The sequence below is a fragment of the Cucurbitaria berberidis genome (assembly GCF_010015615.1).
Source record: "Cucurbitaria berberidis CBS 394.84 unplaced genomic scaffold K460scaffold_3, whole genome shotgun sequence".
NCBI classification, from domain to species: domain Eukaryota; kingdom Fungi; phylum Ascomycota; class Dothideomycetes; order Pleosporales; family Cucurbitariaceae; genus Cucurbitaria; species Cucurbitaria berberidis.
Window position 1 is genome coordinate 4,690,589 of NW_024468937.1, and position 24,692 is coordinate 4,715,280.

The window sequence follows — 24,692 nt, forward strand, 5'->3', positions numbered from 1 at the left end:
GGTATTGATTCGGATAATTTCGCGGACGACGTTTGGAGCACAGGCATCATTTTGAAGCTGTGTTGATTGATTGCTTTGGACTACTGTATATTACTCTCTTCTCCTGTTTTACTACTACAAACCGTCTAAAAACAATATAAATCTACCTCTATCCACACATAAACATCACGAAAGACCAGATGAAATACAATACACGGTGGAAGGGTGCGTCTATTATACCATGACGAATTCGGGCAAACCATGCCTGGGACCTTCTTGAAGAACAACAAGAATACCCAATGACGAAGATCCACTTTACTTATTCACGCCTACACCCTCACAGCTTCAACAATAACAAACGTAGGCCTCTCCACAAACCAATCCCAATACCCATTCCCTCTCCTCTCATCCTCAGGCAAGACCAATTCCTTCCACGCCAACTTCAACCCCGCCCTCTCCGCACACCGCTCATAAACCTCTTTCCGAAACTGAAACACGTCGAACTGAAATGGCATCTCTCCCTTGACTACCACGCGCATTTTGACCCCCAGCACCTCCTCGTTCGCGCTTGAGCTGCTAGAAGGGTCCACATACGCCGCATCCAAAACCAGCACATCTATGCCGTAGAAGTCCCGTTTATCCAGCTGCATCTGCGGATCGTGGACGTTCGTCGTAAGCCCTACGAACCGCCCGCCGGTTACTAGGTTCTTTTCTATCACGCGGAACATGTTTGTTAGCTCTGTCTCAGTGCCAGCGTAGTTTAGAAACCAGACTGCGAGGACGATGTCGAAATTTCCGGTTTTGTTATTGTCGGAGGGGGAAGAGGAGTGCGGTAGTGATATGTCGGGCAGACTGCAGTCTGCTACGGCGAAGTGCAAGTTGGGGTTTTGTGCAGGTGGGTAGGTGGCTTTTGCGCCTGCGATCATGGCGGGCGATATGTCGTAGCCGTGGACTGTGGAGGCGCCTAGCGAGGATAGGAGGGCGGTGTATTTTCCTGTGCCGCAGGCGAGGTCTGTGGGGTTGTGAGTACGTGTTTATGATAGTTGACTGGGCATCGTCAAGAGCCTGTTGAAGGATCTGAAGCCTAGATCTGTGCAGCTTATAATAGTAGACCCATCAGTTTGCCCTGGCACTCATGTAGATTCGACCAGTACGACATAGATGCACATCTCTCTACCGCATCTGCACAAGACCACATCATGTGACACCTTGATTAAGATCAAATCCAACATACCAAGACATTTCTTCCCCACAATATCACCCAAAGCCCTAACAACAGACGGCACCTCCGCCTCAGTAGCAGGCAACGTCTTAATTCTATTGTACTTTGTCCCGATCTGATCGTACTGCGTGTTTTGCGTGCTCTCCTTCACACCTACATGCCCCGCGTCTTGATTACGTGTCATAGTATATAAAAACCCGTTGGAAAAGAGATGACGTGACGTTGACTTTCGGTTCTCTGCGCCAGGTAGCGGGGAAACGTAATTTTTTAATTTTAACCGGGGAAGCTGGACAATGGTTGAGGAGCTTCCAAGGTTCGTCGTTGTTTGAGACATGCCATCCCCGCCTTGGCCGCTAGCAGAGCCGCCGTGCGCGAGAATCCACTTTTAGTCACACGCTATTATAGTGCTGCATTAGGGGATCTTGGATCTTGGACCTTGGACCTTGGTATAATTATTAAGCGCCTTATATAGTAAAGTATAAAAATATGTGGTGAAGACACTACTAGTGTGATGTTACCTGCTGGTGCTGAGGGTAACGAATCCGGAGGTGGCGTCGCAGCTTCCTCGCGCTGTGAGGGAGGTGGCGTCGCAGCTTCCTCGCGCTGTGAGGGAGGAGCTGACGACGGCATGGTAGCTGACGCAGGATTCGGGGGGCGGATGGCGACTTTGCACTGACTTGAACCCCTGAAATCGCTGCTGGCTTTAGTGGGATGGCCGTCTCGGATTTCAAACGCCTTGATGGGAGAAAACCTAGGCCTGTAAACCTAGGCGGAGCGAATGTGATCGTGTTCGCGGACTTTGGCGGCTGCGAGGGCGGTGGTGCTGGTACAGGAGCAGTAATAATTCTGGTCGCGGCGACGACGTGGTCTGCAGATGGGTCGGGTGCATCGTCCATCTCCATATCTGAAGACGACGGTTTGCTACTGCCCGCGGTCACGCTGTCTGAGGAGCTGCTGACAGCCGCCATGCCAGGCTGAGAACCCACGGGACTGGACAGCGATGCTGGCACTGAAGGTCGACGAGGTACCTCCGGACTCAGTTGGGCTACCAAACATGTTGGTGCTGGATGTCGACACGCTAAAGGCGGGAAGAGGACTGCCAAAGAGACCGCCGCTCATGTAGCAGACAAAGCGCGCGCATCCATCGTGTGGTATCTGCACCCCATTTCCTTCTCGTACTGCGCGAATGGTAGTGAATCGGGTGTACCTCCACTTCCGTATATTATAGCAGCCAGTGCGTGTAGCGCTTGTCTTCTTCTTCTTCTTCTTCTTCTTCTTCTTCTTCTTCTTCTTCTTGATCGAAACTCCACGCGCCAATGAGTGCCAGGTCGACTTCCACTTTGTCATGCGTAGGCCCAGTGATTTCTGCGCCAAGCGCGAGCGAGGAAAAGAAGCAATGTCTATACGGCGAGGTGTCTTCTCGCGAGTATTCTTTGTTCGCGCTGCTGGGTGTGGCTCAAGGCGAGCAGGAATCGGTCGGCAGTTATGTTCGCCTTGTTGTTGGGTGTTTTCGTGATGATGAGCTCCTTGGAGCTGCGCTTGCGGTCCGTCATAACAGCTGCACAACGCATTTCGATGTCGTCTGTCGGAACTGATGTGAAAATCTCTCTTGTTTGTTTGTAAGGGAAGATGTTGAGGTAGACTAACCGGTGTCCGCGAATGACGTGGTCTTGGATACATTTGTGATCAAAGATAATGAACAGCAAGATCGTCACGTTAAGAAACATGACAATGAATGCAACAGTGAGCGTTAAATTGCTAGCACGAGTACAAGCTCCCTTCAGACTAAGTAACGGGCTGTGGAGAGGCGATTCGCAAGTGGAAATGAATGGAGGTGAAAGGGTAGCGAAAGCTCACGGTTGGACTGACCAACATCGCGAGTACACCTCCTATCGCAACGTCTACAGCGAGCGTGCTGTGAAGGTATCGACTTCAAGTTTGCCTGTTGGATGCATACAGACTAATGCTTGTTCGAAAGGCCAAATAGACAAAAGAAGATACCAAGCTCTAACTTATCTTGTAGTAAGAATAGGTCAGGCGATTTCCTACTTCCGCTTGTCAGATGATTCTCAGCGCTTTCCGCCCCCACTTTACTGTGGCTTCGAGCTTTTCCAGTTGTGTCCTTTTGCGTGACCATAATAGATGAAACCCTTCTTTAACATCGACAGGCATGCCACTACGAGTACATTCGCCGCCGTCGTGCATGGTACAAAGTCCAATGCGCCTGAACTCATGTTGTCCGGCTTCCTTCAACAGCAAGAACAACGCCACATGGAAACTCCCGCATCGGCTTGGCTCTCGAAACATGCCGATATATAGGGCTTTCAATTTTCCAACTGTATATTCCTGGTCATTGTCCAGATATACAGTAGCATCAGGCAGTTCAGAAAAAATATATGGACGATGTTCTCCTACCCGCAAATGGCCACTAATCGTGTAGGCGACAACGTCTATCCTGTCCAACTGATGTCAGTGAATATACGAGTCGGATGATCTAAGTCACCTACCATGGATAGAAGCGGGTATAGTCGTCCGCCTGAGCCGTATATGCCAACATGCTCATACGTTCTCCAGATCTGTGCGTGACAGAAGCACTGAAATTCGCGTCTCCGATTTCGTGGGAAACGTCGGGACGGCTAGAGATGACCAGTCGACACTGGCCGTGATTGAGACGCTGATCCTTGGCAGAAGCCCAACTCCAGGATGGAAAATCGGGCTTCACTATGGCTCTATCGTGTGTGGATAGAACACTTTTTCTTCCTTCCTCAAGCCTCCACCCAAGGTTGAGGCCAAAGCGCACCGAAGTCTTGTCATCATCCCTAATTTTGGGCGCTTGCCACCACAACATTTTACTATCATCATCAACACGTTCGGGCTCTTGCAACCAGAGCGGAATACCATAAAAATGCGGGTTCGAACGCGGCATATAAAGCCCAGGTACGGACCGGAAAGCATGCATACGGTCGTCTGACGTTCGGCCAGACAAATCGCGGAACACTCCGGCAAACGCGTTGATATTGTCTGTTTTGTACCGCAGTGTCCGAACATAGTATTCCTCTAAGCGAGAGTAAATATCATTGATGGTGAAGCATTCTTTCTGGGTCGGAAGAAACTGCTTGCTCCCTGTCATCCACTTGATCAGATCTGTCGATTCGAAATCCTTATTTAGCTGCTCCATGGTCTGACGTGTTTGACACTGGAAATAGACTTGACGATCCGTGAAAATAAGGCGGCGACGGGAAAGCAGCATTTCTTGATAGGTCCAGCCTCGCGTGTTCCATATCGAGGCTTCTATATCCGTTAATGGATCCTGCACTACCATAAAAGCATGACTTCCAATCCTTACAGAGGGTGTTGCTTTTCGGAGTCGGCTCACTCCTGGTAACCCATAGTCTGAGCCGCTGCCCGCAGCAGCTATGATGGTAATAAAAGCGTTTCCATAGATTGAATCCATATTGCGAATAGCGTCGTGTTTCTCTTCTAGATTATCTTGATCAATGCAGTACCGATCAACCCACAAGTACCGCATACCGAGTTGGAGAGTGACAAACATTGCGTCGGATACTGTCTGTGGGATTTTGGCCAGAGTTTGATTATTGGAAGTCGCGTTGTCGACAGGTGCATCGCCCCAAACGTAACTCAAACACGCATATTGACTGTTGGAAGCCGCGCAAAGTGCACTGGTTTTGCAGTCGATGAGTCTTGTTGGCTTGAACTCGCGGGCGAAAGAGCGGCCACACATCGCTGAATGCTCTGATTCACATAGCTTGATGCAGTCGTTGAACATGTCGTAGTCCACAGAGCAAGAATACACTGCTCGGGCACACGGTAGACAAGTGTGCTCGCTAGACTGAGAGCCGACGAACCGCGCCTGAATTGGAAGCAAGTATCTCCATGGATCACTTTCATAGTCGACGGGCCCGAGCGAGAAGTACACTGCCTTGTAATCAGTGAGAACAGGATGCGATACACGATGAATTGTTAGGTGACAATATTTGGGTAAGTTTTCGGTTTCCTCGTCACCAAATGATGTCCATAGGAGCCTTGTAAGCTGGTTGCACCAGGAGCATCTCCCTTCTTCAGGGCTTATCGGTGTAGGAGCCATGCTCATGTGCTGCAAGTCGGCGTCTGATAATCCTGAGCGCATGATTACACGTGGGAGATCCAGCTCTCGGCAACCGTAGCAAGTACGAGTAGTGCAAGGCATGTCGTGGTGGCGATTGACGTCCATTCTAGAAGCTTGATCATAGACCGACGCGAAGAGTAAAGAATAGGCGTCAGAAGAATCTTTGGATGTGAAAACGTCAGCGGGCATGGATGACAATTAGACCACGATAGCGGGGCTGTGTAGGCAGGTAAGCCACGTGTGTCCGTTCTGCAGAGCGCTGCGGCCAATCAGCTGCACGAAGATGCCTTACAACTTGACGAGGCTGAACCAGCTTAAAAGATCAGTTTAACTTAGTCGTGGATACATCTACCGTTGCGCTGTCCTTAAAACATGGTTTTTAGAGCGCCTGATCGCCTGAGGCATGTTGAAGTAGTGCATCAAGCGAAATTGCCAAAAGTGCTCGAGATAGGAATGTTGCAAGAGAAAGAATAGAATTTATTCTTGGTAAGAAGTCATATAGCGTAACCAGCCGTCCGACGCCAGCCGATCAGGGTGAGTCTCTGCGAGCGTAGCGTCTTTCACCTTGACCACATGCTCTAGCCGTCTCACAGCATCCGTTCGCCTAGTAGGAAACGCTAAGCGCATGCTTAGACAACAGCTAATCTGGATTATCTTTGTCTAACCCCTTTCTAAAATAACAGTACTCCTCTAGCTATATTATAGCTTCTAGTATAATAGGAACGTGCCTAGGTTAAGGCCTTAGCTTAATAGCCTTAGATTTAGGGGCCTAAAAGAGAGTTAGCCTAGAACTTATTTAGAGCCTATAGAGATAAAAACCTAACTTCTTACCTAAAGAAAACTAAGTAGTTAATTACTAAACCTTTTAGAGAACTTGTTTTACTTAGACTTTATTTAGGTAAAAGTCTACTCTAGTAGGTCTTTATATTATGTAAGACCCTGCAAAGACAGGACCTAATATATTATTAATAGCTTATATTATTAGTATTTTTACTATATATTATATACTTTTATTTTTAGAATTGTTAAGTAATAAACTTTTAATTTTTAATAATATAACTTTAACTGCTAAGGCGCAGTTTTTTTTAACAGCCTTTAAGCATATATTTAAATATTTAGTATAATATTAAACTGCTAAGCAGCTAACTAATACTAGGCTTTTAAATAATAATAGCAATACTAATAATAATAACAATAACAATAATAATAATAATAATAATAATAATAACTTTTTCTGCAATATTAGCCTAAATACTTAATTATTTTTTTGTTTTTTTTTTTTACCTGCGCAAGCTATTATTTGTAGTATATTTAAATTATTATTATTTATTTTTTTATTTTTTTATTTATTTTACTACTTACGTTTACTTACGTACTAAATTAATTATTTTAAAAAGCTATATTTTTTAATTATTATACTATTAGTAACTATAATTTTTAAGAAACTTTTTTTAATACGCTATAAACTTTATATTACTTTTAATATTTTTTATAAATTATAAAAGCTTATTTTTCTAGTTTTTAATAAAAGTAGCTTAATTATAGCTAAAATTAGAATTTTGCATTATTATATAGTAGCTAATTATAAAAAGAATCGCGTATTACTGCTGCTTAGTTATAATTAATTTATTATAAAAAAATGCTAAAAAGTTAAAATTAACTAGGCAAAGTAAAAAAAGCCTGCTATAAAAAAAAAAGTTAATTTTAAAGTATTTATATACTTTTTTATAGTACTAATAGTTACTATTTACTAGCTTAAAATAGTTAAAAAGTAATAATTTATACTAGGCAATTATTAATAGCTTGTAGCTAATATTGCTAGCTATAATAATAATTTATAGGCCTATATATACAAGTTTATTTATTAGTATTATATTATTTATATTTAATATAAAAATAAAAGTAAGAAATAAAAAATTTAAAAATTAAAATAAAAATAAGTTTTAATTTATAAAATAAATGTATAAATATATACTTTACTACTTATATATTTAAACTTTTATTACTTAAACTTTTAATTTTCTACTTATATATAACTATAAGACGCGCAATAATACAGCTATATAATAAGTAATAATATATAATTATAAGCTTTAACTATAAGCTTTACTTTATATACTTTATAAAAACTACGTCTATTACGCTTATTACTAATTATAAAAAAATATTAGCTATTAAGACGCAAGCTTACTACTAAACTAAAACTTATTTAAATTTTAGTTTAAAAATTTATTTATACTTTAATAATAGTTTATAGTTAAAATTTAAAGCTGCCTAGTAATGCTTAAATAACTTAATTACTATTAAGGAATTTATAGTTCTGTTACTATAATTTTTAAATAATAATATATTAAAGCTGCTAATAGTAATGTATTATACAGGCAAGCTGCGCGCCTAAGCAAGCTATGCACTTTGCTAAAACTTTACTAAAATTTAAACTATATTTATAATACAACGCAATGCTTTAATATAATAATATACAATTTTTTTAAAAAAAAAAATTAAATATAGCTTGTAGTTTAGGCTTTAAAATAAAATGCAAATTTTTCCTAATAAGCTACTATATAAATATTTAGCATTTTTTTAAAAATATTTAATAATTAATTTAAAAAAATACTTTTATAATGCAATATTAGGCCTAATAGCATAAAATTTTTTTTAATAAAAAAAAATAATTACTTAGTATATATTTTACTTTAAAAACTAAAAATTTCCGCCTTAACTAGCTGCTATAAATAATATAATTAATATTTTGCTAGCTAAATATAGGCAATTATTTATTAGTAAAAATTAGGCTAGTATATTTATTAAATAATATTTATAGCTTAATACTAAAAAATTTTAAAAATATAATTACTAAAAAATTTTATATAAAAATCTTAAACTTATATAAGACTAGTTTTAACTTATAAAAAATATAAAAGCTAAGTATAATATTTAAAATAAAAATATATATAATTTTAATAAAATAAGCTTTATAATAAATTAAATATTATATAAAACTATTATTTTAAGTACTAACTATTAAAAATAGCTAAAGATAGTGCAGCAGAATAATTAAAAATAAGTAACAGTAATTTAAAGTATTAATATAATAAAGTAAACTATTTTATTTTTTATTATTTTTGCGGGCAAAAACTACTTTTTAGCCTAATATAAAAAAAATAGCCTATTTTATAATTAAGTTATTATAGTTTTTAAAAATAGCTAAATAATAAATAAATTTATTTTTAAGTAGTTAAAGCACTTTAATAAGTATATTAAAAAAAAAATTATTAGTACTTATTATTTACTTATTATTAATAGTTATAAGAGCTATGTATTAGTTTAATTTTAGTAGTACTATAAAAAATAAAAAATTATTACTTTTTATATGCTTTTATATTTATTATACTTGCTATAGCTACTTAATATAAATTATTTTATATTTTTAAAAAAAGTATATAAGTATTAAGCTAAAAAGCTAATGCGCAATAATATTAATTATATTACTAAAATTAAATTTTTACTAATGTATTACACAGGCAAGTTAGTTGCCTAATTAAGTTAGTTACAATGCTAAAACTCTATTAAAATTAGTAGTTTTTTATTATTAAATGTAATACTTTAATATAATAATGTGCAATTTTTTTTAAAAAAAAACTAAATATAATTTATAGTTTAGGCTTTAAAATGCAATGTAAATTTTTTTTAATAAAAAACTACGCAGATTTATAGCATTTTTTAAATAATACTTAGTAATTAACTAAAAAAAAAGCTTTTATAATATAATACTAAGCTTAATAAAATAAAGCTTTTTTTAATAAAAAAAAAAATAATTATTTAGTATATATTTTACTTTAAAAACCGAGGATTTCCGCCCTAACTAACTGCTATAAATAATATAGCTAATACTTTGCTAGCTAAATATAAGCAATTACTTATTAATAAAAATTAAATTAATATATTTATTAAACAATATTTACAGTTTAGTACTAAGATTTTTTAAAAATATAATTACTAAAAAGCTTTATATAAAAATCCTAAGCTTATATAAAACTAGTTCTAACTTATAAAAAATATAAAAGCTAAGTATAGTATTTAAAATAAAAATATATATAATTTTAATAAAATAGGCTTTATAATAGGCTAAATATTATATAAAACTATTATTTTAAGTACTAATTATTAAAAATAGCCAAAAATAGTGCAGTAGAATAATTAAAAGTAAATAATAATAATTTAAAATATTAATATAATAAAATAAATTATTTTATTTTTTATTATTTTTATAAGCAAAAACTACTTTTTAGCTTAGTATAAAAAAAATAGCCTGCCTTATAATTAAATTATTATAGTTTTTAAAAATAGCTAAATAATAAATAAACTTACTTTTAAGTAGTTAAAGTACTTTAATAAGTATATTAAAAAAAAAATTATTAGTACTTATTATTTATTTATTATTAATAATTATAAAAGCTACGCATTAATCTAATTTTAATAGTACTATAAAAAATAAAAAATTATTATTTTTTATATACTTTTGCATTTATTGCACTTGCTATAGCTATTTAATATAAATTATTTTATATTTTTAAAAAAAAGTATATAAGTACTAAACTAAAAAGCTAATGCGCAATAGTATTAACTATATTACTAAAATTAAATTTTTACTATATTTTAAACTAGTTTTTAATACTACTATTATAAAAAGTAATATTTTAAGTAGCTTTAAAAGCGCTAATTTAGTTTTTTTTAACTTTAAAATTATAATATTAAAACTTAATATTTAGTTGCATACTTTACTACTATTTATTATTAAAAATAGTTTTTAAAAGTTAAAAATACTAAGTAATATTTTAAAATTTAAATTTTAATTAATGCTAATTAAAATAAAAATTTAAAAGCACTTAAATAATTTTTTTATTTTAATAGTTAAAGCTTTTAAAAAAAATTTAAAAAGTGCAGCTATAATTGCGCATAAGCTTGTATTAGTATAAAAAAAAATTACTAAATTTTAAATAGCTAATAAAGCTATTATATAATAAAAATTGCATAAAAAAAAGTAAATATAAAAAAAAAAAACTTTTATAGTAAAAAATAGTTTTTAATTAATAATTCTAAAAGAGTTTAAAGCGCGTAATAATAAAAAAAAAATAAAAAAATAAATATATACTAAAATAGGTAAGCTTTTTTAAAAGTACTATAAATATTATAATAAAGCTAGGCATAACGCGCGAATATACAAGTAAAAAATAAAAATAATTTTTAAATAAATTAGCTTATTATAATTTACTATTATAGTTTTTTATAATACTATACTGTTATGCATAGTACTAATTTTAGTAAAGTTTTAGTATTATAACTAACTTAACTAAGTAACTAACTTGCCTGTGTAATATATTATACTTTAAACTAGCTTTTAATACTGCTATTATAAAAAGTAATATTTTAAGTAGCTTTAAAAGCGCTAGTCTAGTTTTTTTTAATTTTAAAACTATAATATTAAAATTTAATATTTAGTTATATACTTTATTATTACCTACTATTAAAAATAATTTTTAAAAGTTAAAAATACTAAGCAATATTTTAGAATTTAGGTTTTAATTAATATTAATTAAAATAAAAATTTAAAAGCACTTAAATAATTTTTCTACTTTAATAATTAAAATTTTTAAATTTTTTTAAAAAGTATAGCTATAGTTGCGCATAAATTTGTATTAGTACAAAAAAAAATTACTAAGTTTTAAATAGCTAATAAAGCTGCTATATAATAAAAATTATATAAAAAAAAGCAAGTATAAAAAAAAAATTTTTTATAATAAAAAATAATTTTTAATTAATAATTTTAAAAGAATTTAGGGCATATAATAATAAAAAAAAAGTAAAAAAGTAAGTGCATATTAAAGCGGGTAAGCTTTTTTAAAAATATTATAAATATTGTAGTAAAGCTAAATATAATATACAAATATACAAGTAAAAAATAAAAATAATTTTTAAATAAATTAATTTATTATAATTTATTATTATAGTTTTTTATAGTGCTATACTATTATATATAATACTAATTTTAGTAGGATTTTAGCAAAGTGCGCAGCTCGCCTAGGCGCGCAGCTCGCCTGTATAATATATTAATTATTAAAAGTTTTTTAATAATTTATTTAGCTAACTTAGTATTATATAAACTTTACTGCCTTAATACTATATTAAGGTGCTAGGTATAGCACTTAAACTATAATTTCTATACTAATTTCTCCTACTGCGTAGTATAATCTGCTCTAGCGTCGACTTTACTTTCAATTATAGAAATATTATGTAAGATTTGTTCTAGAATTAAGGGATCTTCTTAGGTATAGCCTATTATAACTATAGGCTTTTAGTAGAAATATAGTATTAATATTAGAAAAGCTTGTAGAAGTAGGAAAATGATAGATCTGGCAACAAAGAAGTGTCATAGGAACTCGTGGTATTCGTTGCTCGTGCTAATGGTATCTTCATCTTGGAGAGTGCATCACTATCAGTGAGCAGACTTCCTTTCCTAACTTGCATACCTAAATTGGCAGCGTCTAAACCTTCTCGTCGTTCCTCTTGGTGTCGGCAATCTCAACCGTCTCAGCACCGGCCTTCTCGGTAATGCTACCATTGTCAATATCCTTGGGAATTTCCAAACTGGCGCCAATTGGGCCAGCCTCCTCGAAGTGACGACCCTTCTTCTCAGGTCCTACTGCTGTCGTGACCGCAATGCCAATGGCGATGATTGCAGTCGCCACGCCCATGACGGGTCCGTAAGCGGGAGACTTTGTTCCCTTCGAGGTCGTAATCATGGTAGCTTCAGCGACGGCGTTGACGATCTGAGCAGAAGGTGACGAGATCATGTTTCCGAGCTGATAGGTGATACCAACAAAGGACGAACGGAAGGCAGGTGGCGACAGCTCGTTGAGATGGATGGGAATAACACCCCAAGCACCCTGGACGAAGAACTGGATCATGAAGCCGGAAGCGGAGAGGCCACGTTCAGTGGTAGGCAAGATCCATGCAGGAATGAGGCAGCCAGAGATCAAAGCAGCGCAAATGATTGTGCGACGACGACCGAACCATTGCGACGTGTAGCCGAGGATGGTACCACCCACACAGGCTCCGCTCTTCATGAGAATGGAAGCACGGGTTGCACCGGCAGAGCTGAGATGCTTTGACTGCTTCATGAACGTAGTGTAGCTGTCCTGGCTAGTGTGGGAGTAGTAGTTGAACTGCAGGTTCTGTCAGATACAGCTCAGAAGGTATGGCGCAAGAAACGTACCCAAGTCATCAGGATGATGCAGTAAACACACATCTTCCACTCCTTCGCAAGCATCACCTTAGTCTCGGCCCAGAAAGCACCAGACCCTTTCTGAGTGTGTCCAGCCTTCTTAGCTTCGATGAATTGCTTGGACTCGGGGAAAAGCACTCGCAAAAAGCCAACTGCAATGGAAAAGCCGGCTCCAACCCAGAAGACAATCTTCCAGGTGTTGGTTTCGCCACCAACGCCCAGGTTAACACAGGCTGCAAGGACGTAGCCGAAAGAATAACCTTGTTGCAGGATACCGCTCATAAGGCCTCGAGCATTCACACTAGTTGTCACTGTCAGTGTCTACTTGGGTGAGAGCGTCAGGATTAGACTTACGGGCAATTCTCCAAAGCCATGGCGATGGCATTGCCGTACACACCTCCCATGAACAGACCGAAAAGACTTCGTACAGCAAGGAACTGCTGGAAAGTTTTGGCGTAGATAGTTGCCACTTGAAGAAGGCCGAGAATGATCATGTTGAGCACCATGGGCCATTTGCGGCCAAACTTGTCTCCGGCTAGACCGAAAAAGGCCGCACCAATGGATCGGAGGAGCAGGGTGAGGGTGATGGCAGTCGTAATGTTGGTGTTTGATTGCTTGTAGTAAGCAGCCAGCTTAGTCGTCTGAATGGATAGGGCATGGAAGTCGAAAGCATCGGCGGTCCATGCAAGAAAGCCGACTAGGAAATAGAGCCAATCTTTCAGACTAAGCTGAGCGAACAAGCTGATGGGGTTCTTCAAGGGCTCAGGCCTCTGCCATTCGCAGTGTTCCTCGCCATAGTCGTTCCGCACCACGACGCGCTGGTCCCAAACGAAGAGATCTCTGAACCCTTGCTTGGCCGTTGCGATGGTGCCCTTGGCCAAAGGATCTGCGGGACGGTTGGTGCTTGCCATGGTGTCTGAGTAAGATGGACTTGGAAGCAAGAGAAGAGAATGAAGACTGCCCTGTGAAGGAGGTGCAAGTCCGATCGCAATACCGAATCTGAGAAACGGGCGATGACTGCAAGTTATATACCTGCAACCACTGCAGCGGGACTTTCTGCCCTCGAGACGGAGCGATCGCTGCCCTTGCAAGCCATGTGTGCAACCGCGCTGAGGGTAAGATGCGGGCCAAGGAATGCCAAGATGCTAATGCCAGTTGGTTTGTTGGACGATGCATGGTGGATGTAACGCACAGAGGCTGCCAAGGACACTAAGCATCATAGTGACCGGGCACGCCGCAAGAGCACGAACAAACCCCGGGTTCTGAATGAATAGCGGAGAGAAAAATGGCGTGTTGATCTCGCCCACTATACGTTGGTCCCCATGGGGTTGTGCAGGGTAAGTGTTTTTGTTTGGCTGCCCACAAAACATGGGGCTGCGAAAAAGGTAATGACTGATAGCTCCCAGGCTCCCACTCGGGCGCCCAGTAACACAGGACACCGTTCTGTGTTCGTCCTTCAATAAGCTCCACGGCGCGAGGGAAGCCTTCTTGCGACACCTTACCTTCATCGAATGAAGCTTCAGACCGGTTGGCAGCCACCAGACTTGGCCTACAACAACCCCGCAATGAATGGTACGGTCGGCCGCGCAGAAGCTTTCAAGGATTCCTAGTGCGCCGAGAGAAACTAACGGCACATACGACGGCCAAGAAGACGAAGCATGATGGCTTGCAGGCCGAGATAAAACTGTCGTCAGCCGAGCATTCTTCGCAGGCTTCTTTCGACAGCCGTCGTTTGTTCGTTCGAGCCACGCTGATGCAAACAGCGCAGGACAGCAGCCTCAGCAATCGCCAGCGGGCGGCGAGGATGGCATTGCGGCTGTTCCCAATGTTGAAGGCGTTATTGCTAGAGTATTGGACCGAAATAAGGGGCACAGATAGGGCCTGTGCAGCAACCCAAGTCGAAAGTGGAGTAATTCAAGCATGCGGCGCGTCGACAAGAAACAACGGCAAGAGAAAACGGGAGGGTAGGAGCTTCGACGAGCGGGCTTGGCTATTAAGAGGCGTACGGGATGGAGGCGTACGGGATGGCTGACCCTCGCTGTCCTGCTGACGCCGAAGATTTCCCGTAAGGGCTTACGGAACCCAAAAGGAAGGATTGGAGGATTTGCGTGATCGGGGCGGGTTGCCCATTGTGGGGTGACGCCAGAGGCGCTAAGGATAGGCCGGGGAAGCACACTCCAGCCTTGCCGACTCTCCTACTGCAACCCACCACAGCAATTCTTTACCTCATGCCCAAGCCCGACCCCACTAGCATTACTCGCCAACACTTCGCAATGCTGTCCACGTTTGATTTGGTGCTGTCAGCTTGGCCAATCCCATAATCCGCTTTGCCAAGCGTGTGCAGTAATCAGTCTACTTCCTCTTCCAGTTCATCGCGGTTGGAGGTCTTCATATCACAGAATAGTGACCATTCCCTGTGGCTGGTCTCCACCGGCTGCGTATTCAACAAGGCATTCGTTTCTCTAGCGACAGCGAGTGCTCTTCCAGTCCAAGGGTAGTCCTCACTTAAGCGATCGGTCCCAAAAGGACAAGCGGCATTCGAAGTGCTCCCCAGACTCCCCAGACAAAGACACACTTGAGCGTTGTCAGGGAACTTCTCCACGCCAAGTGACACACCGGAGGCGCTAGACTGAGGCTCTTCGCTTCTGCGTTCGAACTACTAAGATTTTCAGGCAAACCGCTCCGATATCTTACGGCTACGCCCTGGTCCTTCCCCGAGCTATTACTTGATCGGAGAAAGCCGCTTCCTGCAGCACCGGAAGATCTAGGACTTATAGCCTCTAACCGCCAATCAAACCTCCAACATTCCACGTGCTCGCTTTGGTTTCTTGACCCTGCATATGCGGCTCTGGCGGGAGGTGGCGAACATGACCTGATCTCTCCGATATGCTACTCATGGCGACCGCGGCCGAGAGCTCACGCGGGGATTGGAAGTCATAGCCCTTGTCTCAACGGCATCCTAGCGACCTTCCATGTGGCTCTAGCCAAGTTCCAGCTAAGCCGCACTAATACGGAAATAGAATCTACTCAAGACCGCTAGTGGCGGAGTATCTAGAAACTCCGCTGATTGCCGCTTTGTTAATGTTTATGCATGATGGGCCCATAAGCGCTTATGCTGTGGCCATCGACTGGTCAGATGTCCATAGTGTACTGGGCGGATGGCGTCTAGTTTCAAATGTGATGATGGGAACTCATTAACAAAACACGTCGGTATGTTGCAATCGGCGTCATACTTATCCATTTTTCATGTTCAAAATCATGTTCGACTATCCGACCTGATGAGCGTCGTAGACCTCGATAGATTATCTTTGATAGATTAAGCAAGAAGAATAGTGGAGCCGGTACTGGGATGGACGTAGCGTAGGCTACGCTACCAAAGGCATGGCGTACCACCCAACTTCGGGTCATTGTCTCCGAGACATCGCTCTTTGTGAACAGCAGACCTTCCATCACTATCACTCCGGATCACGGTCAGAACAACTTCATCTGACGCGTTGGATACACAATTGGGACCAATTCTTGTTGTAAACATGCTGCTAGCGCTGGTCAGGATGTGTGGCAATGCATATTGAAAAGATGAAAGGTAAAATTATACGCTTCTAATTATGCTAATATGCTTTCGCGTTCGACATCATTTCATATCATTTCATTCCTTCAGCAATCATCAGCATAGCTCAACCCATCTCCGTATCTGAATACGGGATTCTCGGTATCGAAGGGCACGTCCTCCTTATTCGCCTCCACAGCCGCCAAACTCCTAGGCAGATCAAAGGGCAATTTTCCCAGTGGCCTCGATCCGTCGACCCCGAAAACAACATCTAAGAATGCTTGCGAAGAAGCGCCAAAGTTGGCGATGAGAGCCGTAGCTGCGTCGGCGATCTCTGGAATGATGGCGGGGCGATCGAGGTAGATGTCGACAATGGTCGGGACAGCTGCGTAGATGGCTGCTTGACGTGCCTTCTCGGTTGCGTTGTATTCCAGCGAGCCGGCGTGGTAGTTGGCTTCGAAGCCTCCCGGGCGCGGGACATAGGGTGCTTGTAAACGAAGCAGGGCGAAGTCGGCTTCAGCGGGTGTCTCGACGACTTGCAGGTTGCGCTCCTCGAGGTATGTCTTGTTGAGGCCTTCAATGTAAAACTTCGCGTTCTCATCAGCTTTCAGGGGCAGGACGTCGTCATTGTTAGTGAGCAATGTGTATGCCTTCTTCTGCGTCTCGAAACCTAGGCGAACCCATTCTGCCTTTCCGACGTTCTTCTCTGCTGCGTCGACGTCAACGAATGGGTTGTCGAAGAGACCTAGGAGGAACTTCTCGCGGAGAAGTCGGCGAACAGAGACATCGATGCGCTCCTCGCTGACGATACCCTTTTTTACCAGTTCGAGAATCAAATCGGGCCGCTGCTCGCCTCCGAACTGGTCGGTACCAGCATTCAGGATCTTCTCCGCACGTTGAAGTTCCGTCAGGTTCTCCGCGCCCCAAGCACGCGCTGGCATATCCTGGCCCGCGATAATGGCATCCGTTATAAGGCCCCAGTCACTCACCACGATACCGTCAAACCCGAGTTCTCCGCGTAGAAGATCAGTGATAAGACCCTTGTTGAACCCAGCGGCGACCTCCTCGTACTTAGTCCCCATAGGGCGCGAGTAGTAGGGCATTATCTGCCTCGTTCCGGCCGCAATGGCAGCCTTGAACGGGATCAGGTGGTGCTCGAAGTTTTTCCCACGATACGTCGCGTTCTTCCCATACGTGAAATGGCTGTCTTCGCCATGCTCCACAGGTCCGCTGCCGGGGAAATGCTTGGACACGGTCGTCACGGACTGTGTTCCAAATCCTTCTTCGCCAGTGAAGCCCTTGATGTATCCAACAGCGAGCTCAGCAGTTAGATCCGCGTCCTCACCCATGGTGCCTGATATCCTAGCCCAACGAGGCTCAGTCGCTACATCAATCTGCGGGTGAAGGGCTGATCGAATGCCAACGGCTAGGTATTCCTGGCGCGCGATGTTTCCGAACTGTTCCACGAGGTCTGCATCCCGTAGTGCTGCTAGGCCCAAAGTCTCAGGCCATTGTGAGAAAGAATTTGCTGCGATTGCGGAACCGGCTTTGTTTGAAAATGCATGACGAGGATCTGAAGACAGAGTAATCGGAATACCGAGCCGGGTATCTAATGCCAGTTGTTGTAACCGGTTGTACCACTGTGCAGTTGTTCGGACGTTGACGATTCCACCCAGGAGGTTGAAATGCGTCATGAGTTTCCCGCTGACGACTTTCGCTGTGGTATTCGATAGCGTGCCATTGGGTCCCTGGGCAAGGATCTCATCTACAAAAAATGTTAGAATTGAGACTCGAACTGGCGAACCGGATAATACACACGGAAGAGCTGTCCTGCTTTCTCGTCGATGGTCATCCGCTGGATCAGATCCTCCACTCGATCGTCTACTGGTAGCGATGCATCTCGATATGGCAAACACTCTTCGCTGGTCGATCGAGCGAAAACCTGGTGGTATCCTACCTCGCTTGATGACGGTGCGTGGATAGCAGCCGACATTGCTGTTGTCGTAAAGAGTATTGAGGTAAAGACATTTAGCCTACGCTGACTGCGATGAGAAATTCCCATCTTGACCAAAAATTAGTATAGGCACGCGACACGGTAGAGGTCTCGATAACAAGGGCGTCTTTTCGGGCAGCCTCATCCTAGGTCTTTATACTCCCACAAAACGGCATTACAACGGACGCTTCCCGTTGAACACGTCATAGCAAGGGATGCATTCACATGTTCTAAGACTTGTCTCGGGCAGACTAAACACGAGAGACGTAGCTGCCGACGAGTTCCGCAGTTCACGATGCTCAATCCGACTACCAGAATTGCGGAGAACGATCTTGCCAAGGATGCCAAGTGTGGGGAGGGAGATGGATCCGGGAAGAACGCACCGAAGCTAGCATCCAAACCACGCGATCGTTGTATCGGCACCTGTCTCATTGGTCAATGGCCGCGCTACCCCATCCGTGACGACCATGAACTGACTTTGAAATACCCACCAAGCCCACCAGCGGGTTGCCATGTGAGCAAACGAAAAGCCATGCTCGACCAGAGAACGCTTGACGTCCCGGTTCACACACCTATGGGGAATCCTCGGCACTCGAGGACCTGGGGCCGCGCTTCTACAGCCAGTGACGCGTCTTTAACGACTGAGATGCAGTCTTGTGAATTCCATTTACCCATCCTCCAAGACATGACGGCTCGTACATGGCTCCCCAAAGGCAGAAGACCTCTGCTCCTCTACGAAGAGAACATGTTCAGGAGCTTTTGGACTACATATTCGGGCAAGGAACTCTTATACACCACCTCACAATTATGCACAGCCTTTTTCTCTCCCGCGGCCGTTCCAGGAAGCTAACCGCGAACGCGGGCGAGCACGTGGCCGTATAATAATAACCGGCTCGCCAAGGAGCCGTTCACCGAACAGCGATGACCGACCCGTGATAATGGCCATGATAGTGGAGAGGACTAACTCCAACTTCGAGCCAAGGAACAGTATCCTTTGTGCGCATGACTGTCGACTGAAAGGAACCGTGTGCCTAGAACTGGGAGTGCTGGAGTCAACACGCAGTCTTGTCCCCGTGTAACTGCTTTTTCGAGACTATGACTAGCGTATACTATAAGTTGTCATTCTAGCAAATACAGAATATGTCTTTCAACATCTGTTTTGGTTGAAAAGCGGAACATAACATTCTTCCCCCCTAGTGTCTTATGCTCCATGCAAGGGAGCGCTTGTTGAAGGAGCCGCCCTAAAACCCCGAAGCGCCGACGACGTTAACGTGTTCGGGCGCTTTGCGCGTCTAGTTCACCCCATAAATAATGTCACGCACCTCTCTGTCGAGTAGAATCGACCACTTCATCTCACTCAAGACAAACTCTTCCACCATGCTTCCCCAACCACCTCTTGGGGTCTCACCTCAGTGGCTCTGGTAACACTTTCACGTTGCGATGTAGCGTGTGTGGTGTTGTTGATAGCAGGTAACACAATAACATTTCTAGGGTATCACAATACATAGAATACTCCCAACGCCAGCTGCCATCCCTTGCTGTCTCCAGAATAGCCCCACAGACTCGTTGGTCAACATCCTTGTCATCTCCCACCCCCAAACTCACTCATCATTTCTCTCCGCCGGCCTCTGTAGAACCTTTCCAGCATTTTCCTCCGCTCCTCCTGCGTGCTACTTTCAACGAGCAACGCAAACTCGACAGGATCTGCGAACCCCATACTCTCGGCCATGCTGCAGAACTGCCTGCGTCGAATACGCTCATCAGGCCTGTACCGGTAGTTGATCTTGAACTCCCCCTTCGTAGCACTACCTATAAGCTTCAAGTCGTCATCATCGTCTTCAGGGCTGAATTCAGGATCATCGTCTTGCGCATGCGAGTGATGCTGTGATTGCGACTGCGACCCCCGGAACACTTGCTTCGTGGCAAGATCAATGTCGTTACGCAACTCCATGGCCTGCTTGCCAAGGCGAGCTTCTATCTCGCTGCGGCCGATGACTTCGGAGTTTTCATGCGTGTATTGCACACCTGCTTTCGCAAGGATTGCATTGATAGGGTCGGCACCAGCGCGCTTTGTGTACTTCTTCCTACCTCTAGTGCTCTTCGTATCCGTACTGGAAACAGATGTGAAGGACTCGGCGAGCTTCTTGATCTCCGCGAGATTGGCGTCGTCATCTGCAATGCCGAGGCTCTTGTTGGAGAGAAGTTCATCGTCTTCAGAATCCATCTGCGACTCGTCGAAATGAAAGTCGTGGGCATTGACCCCGGCTTTCGTCTCGGCAACGTTGGTCTTGTGCATGATGTCCCGAAGCAGCATGTTTTTCTCTTGAAACGTGAACAGGTTCTCGAGGCCGAACAGTTCACCTTTCTTGCTGGACTGATCCATGACCCCCTTGAAGTAGCGACGCTCTTCAGAAGCATTGTAGCCAATATTGGCCTGTTGCTGCTTGTAGATCTGTCGCGCATACACGATCTCTTCAATTGTTCCACTTGATACTAGTCGGAACACTTCAACATCCCGCGTCTGGCCGATACGATATGCACGATCTTGGGCTTGAAGATCATAGGCGGGGTTCCAATTGGGATCAACAACTACGACCTTGTTCGCAGATGTGATGTTCAGACCAACACCACCAGCTTTCGTGCTGATGAGGAAAACGAATTGATTCGAGTCCGCGTTGAAGTCCGCAACAGCCTTGGAGCGGTCTTCGTACTTCATGCTGCCGTCCAGATAGGAGAAGTTGTACTTTGTGCCATCGACGTCGAAAAGGCCCCTGAGGAGACGCAAAAGGCGGACCGAATGAGAGAAGATAAGAACTTTGTCGCCATTTGAGTGCCAGAAGTCTAGCAGCCGTCTCAATACTTTCCACTTCCCACAAAACTCACGCTGCGACTGGTTCAAGATGTTGTCGCGGATCCTGAATAAATCCTGGAACGAATCGGGACACGCAATCTCGAGGGTTTGCATATCCTTTGCTTGCTTCTCATTGTTGTCCGTTGATACCGGCACAATGAGTGCGAGATGGTTTGCAAGTTTCTGAAGGGTGACCATGCAAGGGAACATGAACTTCGCCCACTTCTCACCCTCACCAGGAATTTCCACATAGCAGCACCAGCCTCTGGACTTGCCAGAACCACAGTCGCAAGGCTCTTTCGCCGTTCGGATAAACTCGCACCTGTCGCTCTCCAAGAATGTTCGATATGCGTCGGCTTGAGTTTCAGTGAGTTGACAAAAGACTACGCGGTCGCTCTTTTTGGGTAGTTGATCAGCGATGAGTGTCTTCATTCGGCGAAGAAACACACTCGGCAAGACTTTATGGACAAGCTCTTGCGCCCTGCTTCGTGAGTCGGCGAGCTGCGCGTTCGTAGCATCGTGGGCTTGACCTAACTTGAGCGGAAGACTAATCGTCTGCTTCCACTCCTGAGCTGAGCCGTATGCGCCAGGTCGCGCCCAGTTTAGCAGATTCCAGAGCTCTTCGTACTTATTCTGTATGGCCGTGCCCGTAAGCCCAATACGACAGAGCGCATTGATCTTGTTCATCGCCTTGGTGATTTCCGCGTTCTTGCTTTTGATCTGATGACATTCATCAGCAATAACGCAGTCCCAGTCAATAGTGTTGATTTCGCTCTCGTTATTCCGGTACGTCGTATAGGTAGTAATCATAATCTCCAGCATTCCCTTCGCAGCTGCTCCAAGGACGCCTTTTCGATCTGCAGCGTTGGAACCGTGGTACCTGTAGACTTCCCACCACCCCCACTTTGACAGCTCGTCTTCCCAATTCTGCATCAGTGTCCCGGGACAGACTATGAGTACCCTAGGATACCAGCGGTTGTCGCCAAAACGTCGGATCTTGCGCATGCACTTCGCATCGCGCTTCGTAGCGGTCTTGCCGAATGCTGCTGTCAGGAAGGCGATAACCTGGATAGTTTTTCCCAACCCCATATCGTCGCCCAAGATGGCACCCGTCTGCTTGACAAAGCGCTCATGAAGAAATTGGACACCTTCGACTTGGTAGTCTCGTAACCAACGCGCAATTGGTGCTGGTATAACACCACCAGACTCGCGTAGCTTTATGTCTTTGTAGGCTTGCTGCGGTTTGATTGCCTTGTCGAGCTTAGGTTTTTCTTCAGTCTCAGAGTCAGAGAAGTCGACGTCTCGGTAGCTAGGGGGATACCGCAGTCCAGCTTCATGTAGCTTCTTCAGGATTCTCTGACGCGACGTGACGTAGTCGGGGATTGGATCGTCTAGGTAAGTCGAAGCAGCGTCCGCATCCTCAGCTACTGAGTCCGTACTGAATCCTGAAGGGCCACGACCTGGCTTCTGCTTGGGTGGAGGTTTGCGACCGACAATACTGGAAGCTGCGGCAACCTTGGATTTCTTCTGCGCGCGGATCCTGTTCGTTTCAACGGCAGCGCGCTTGCGCTTCAAGGTTTTGCGCTCTTTCCAGTTTTGATATACTGCTCTGGTATCTTCATCAGACCAGTCGGACTGTAAATCCTGCTCTTCGTCATTGGTTGCATCTTCGGACCCTGAGTTGAAAACAGTCTTGCTATGTGACCGTGGGCGTTCTAGGTGAACCTGAACCTCATCATCCGTGATATCCTCTTTCCCGTCATGCGCATTATGTTCGCCATCAGCATCTTGAGATTGAGTTTGGGTCTGTGTGAGAACTACAGTAGGTCAGCGTTTCGCTCCACGTTGCGAAAGATACTATCGACTGACCGTCAATATACTGTGAGAGATCCAAACCTTTACGTGTTGATTCAATGATGTCAAGGCCTTCTTCGCCATCGCTGTCGCTGTCACTCTTTGCCTCGCTCTCTGCAAAGGCGCGTAACGCTCTCCGGTGGGCCTTGTCTCGATTGAAAGACATTACAGAGACGCGACGGTTGAGTCGAAGATCAAAGTGTGTTGAGAGTGTGGTAGTATTGTAACATTACTCGTAACCACGACCATGGTTGGGATGACTGAGGAGTGATGGTCAATCGCGCTAACACGCTCTCACGTGCACAGCGGGGCTATTTGGCTGCAGAATCCCTGCGCTCAAGCTTGGACCACCCAAAATATCGATGAAGCTTCCCATGGTTATACATCCCCGCATAGACAGCCAACAAGCTCGAACGCCTTTCACTTTCGCTGATATAAAGATCTGTTTGACTTCTATCTTCGTTATTAGATAGTCCACGAAGCATTGAACGCCATACCGAACCTACAATGCCGCTCGACACATCCACCTACTCCCTCGCCCTCCTGCGCCTCGACGGCCGCCGCTGGAACGAACTCCGGCGCATACACGCGCAAATCTCCACCCAAGCCGCCGCAGATGGCTCCTCGTACCTCGAAATGGGCAACACCAAGATCCTCGTATCCGTCACAGGCCCCGCAGAAGGGCGACAAGCAGGCCAAAGAGGCGGAGCAGGCAGCCAAGCCAAAGTAGAAGTGGAGATAAACTTTGCAGGCTTCAGCGGCGTGGAGCGACGGAAGCGCAAAAGCGACAAGCGGACAAATGAGATGGAGCATTGTCTGCGGTCGGCGTTTGAAAATGTGCTGTTGTTGCATATTTACCCGCACTCGACTATTACGCTCAACATTCATATTATTAGCCAGGATGGCTCGCTGCTCGCTGCGTGTATAAACGCTTCTACTCTCGCGCTTATCGATGCTGGTATACCCATGTCTGACTACCTGGTTGCCTGCACCGCTGCCTCGTCCGCTTCGTCCAGCGCTGCCGACAATGCGTCCTCGGATGATCCGCTGCTGGATCTGAATAATCAAGAAGAATTGGAGCTGCCCTTCCTGACGGTGGGTACTCTGGGCGAGAGCGACAATGTTGCAGTCTGCATCATGGAGAGCAGGGTGCGGATGGAGAGGATGGAGGGTATGCTAGCGGTAGGGATTGAGGGCTGCAAAAGGTTACGCGGGATCCTGGATGGGGTTGTCAAGGGGTATGGAAAGAGGTTTGGGTGAAAAGAAGACGGAACCGTGAGCCAGGATAGGATACATGTTGTTATCCCTCGACGCTACAAGGCTGGTCGTTTGCAGTGCATGCGGGCTGCAGGACATGCACCCTGCCACTGGGGGCAAAGCGACCAACCCGACTTCAAGGTCAAGCTTGGAATGGAGACTTTACTAATCGGACGGTATAGATGGGGTCTAGGATCAGTTGATCATCTCTGAGGACAGTAAACGGTCAAGCAAGTGTCTACCACACAAGGAAGAAAGGACGCATGCGATCTCGAACAAGACAACCAGTCCAGACCCCCCGATCGCTATAGCCTGACTGATGTGCATCGATATCGAGAAGCCTAAACACATCGTCTGGCGCAAGCCGTTGCGAAAGACTAGTTACTATAATCATGCATCTTCTAGAATCAAATCATGTTGAATCAGATCACATCGCTCACTGCAAACCTCATACTGACACAGTGCATGCGGTGCTAAATGTCATTCTCGTCCCTCGCCCCTTGAAAAAATCTCCTACCTCCCACTCTATTCATTTCGTACTAGACAAACAGTCGAGAAGACTAAACGCATGTGCTTGT

The 24,692-nt window shown here is 43.5% G+C and overlaps 9 protein-coding genes across 9 annotated transcripts; 2 read left to right on the top strand and 7 right to left on the bottom strand.

The window, feature by feature from the left end:
• Positions 1 to 308: 308 nt before the first annotated feature.
• K460DRAFT_282837 (S-adenosyl-L-methionine-dependent methyltransferase) lies at positions 309 to 1,385 on the bottom strand (the record flags this gene model as incomplete). The annotated part of the gene is made up of 2 exons (XM_040928604.1): positions 309 to 991; positions 1,214 to 1,385. The coding sequence occupies 2 exons, from the start codon at positions 1,383 to 1,385 to the stop codon at positions 309 to 311; spliced, it is 855 nt and encodes a 284-aa protein (XP_040788805.1).
• Positions 1,386 to 1,771: 386 nt separating this feature from the next.
• On the bottom strand, positions 1,772 to 2,551 carry K460DRAFT_367058 (uncharacterized protein; the record flags this gene model as incomplete). The annotated part of the gene is made up of 1 exon (XM_040933497.1): positions 1,772 to 2,551. One exon carries the CDS (start codon positions 2,546 to 2,548, stop codon positions 2,123 to 2,125), a length of 426 nt encoding a protein of 141 aa, XP_040788806.1. The 3' UTR covers positions 1,772 to 2,122.
• A 708-nt stretch (positions 2,552 to 3,259) lies between these two features.
• Positions 3,260 to 4,988, bottom strand: K460DRAFT_283909 (HET-domain-containing protein; the record flags this gene model as incomplete). Its single annotated transcript, XM_040928692.1, has 2 exons — positions 3,260 to 3,656; positions 3,709 to 4,988. The coding sequence occupies 2 exons, from the start codon at positions 4,986 to 4,988 to the stop codon at positions 3,260 to 3,262; spliced, it is 1,677 nt and encodes a 558-aa protein (XP_040788807.1).
• A 6,884-nt stretch (positions 4,989 to 11,872) lies between these two features.
• Positions 11,873 to 13,523, bottom strand: K460DRAFT_282985 (carboxylic acid transport protein; the record flags this gene model as incomplete). The annotated part of the gene is made up of 3 exons (XM_040928616.1): positions 11,873 to 12,553; positions 12,604 to 12,913; positions 12,967 to 13,523. The coding sequence occupies 3 exons, from the start codon at positions 13,521 to 13,523 to the stop codon at positions 11,873 to 11,875; spliced, it is 1,548 nt and encodes a 515-aa protein (XP_040788808.1).
• A 1,436-nt stretch (positions 13,524 to 14,959) lies between these two features.
• Positions 14,960 to 15,509, bottom strand: K460DRAFT_355949 (uncharacterized protein; the record flags this gene model as incomplete). Its single annotated transcript, XM_040931917.1, has 3 exons — positions 14,960 to 15,268; positions 15,307 to 15,359; positions 15,398 to 15,509. 3 exons carry the CDS (start codon positions 15,507 to 15,509, stop codon positions 14,960 to 14,962), a joined length of 474 nt encoding a protein of 157 aa, XP_040788809.1.
• Positions 15,510 to 16,266: 757 nt separating this feature from the next.
• K460DRAFT_339288 (glycoside hydrolase family 3 protein) lies at positions 16,267 to 18,221 on the bottom strand (the record flags this gene model as incomplete). The annotated part of the gene is made up of 2 exons (XM_040931076.1): positions 16,267 to 17,924; positions 17,978 to 18,221. 2 exons carry the CDS (start codon positions 18,219 to 18,221, stop codon positions 16,267 to 16,269), a joined length of 1,902 nt encoding a protein of 633 aa, XP_040788810.1.
• A 226-nt stretch (positions 18,222 to 18,447) lies between these two features.
• On the top strand, positions 18,448 to 19,227 carry K460DRAFT_417369 (uncharacterized protein; the record flags this gene model as incomplete). The annotated part of the gene is made up of 1 exon (XM_040937874.1): positions 18,448 to 19,227. One exon carries the CDS (start codon positions 18,448 to 18,450, stop codon positions 19,000 to 19,002), a length of 555 nt encoding a protein of 184 aa, XP_040788811.1. The 3' UTR covers positions 19,003 to 19,227.
• Positions 19,228 to 19,617: 390 nt separating this feature from the next.
• On the bottom strand, positions 19,618 to 23,102 carry K460DRAFT_339291 (uncharacterized protein). The gene is made up of 2 exons (XM_040931077.1): positions 22,873 to 23,102; positions 19,618 to 22,820 (listed from the first exon to the last, which is right to left on the bottom strand). Exons 1-2 carry the CDS (start codon positions 23,021 to 23,023, stop codon positions 19,735 to 19,737), a joined length of 3,237 nt encoding a protein of 1,078 aa, XP_040788812.1. The 5' UTR covers positions 23,024 to 23,102; the 3' UTR covers positions 19,618 to 19,734.
• A 156-nt stretch (positions 23,103 to 23,258) lies between these two features.
• On the top strand, positions 23,259 to 24,542 carry K460DRAFT_367063 (exosome complex exonuclease RRP41). Its single transcript, XM_040933498.1, has one exon. It carries the CDS (start codon positions 23,365 to 23,367, stop codon positions 24,115 to 24,117), a length of 753 nt encoding a protein of 250 aa, XP_040788813.1. The 5' UTR covers positions 23,259 to 23,364; the 3' UTR covers positions 24,118 to 24,542.
• Positions 24,543 to 24,692: the final 150 nt, after the last annotated feature.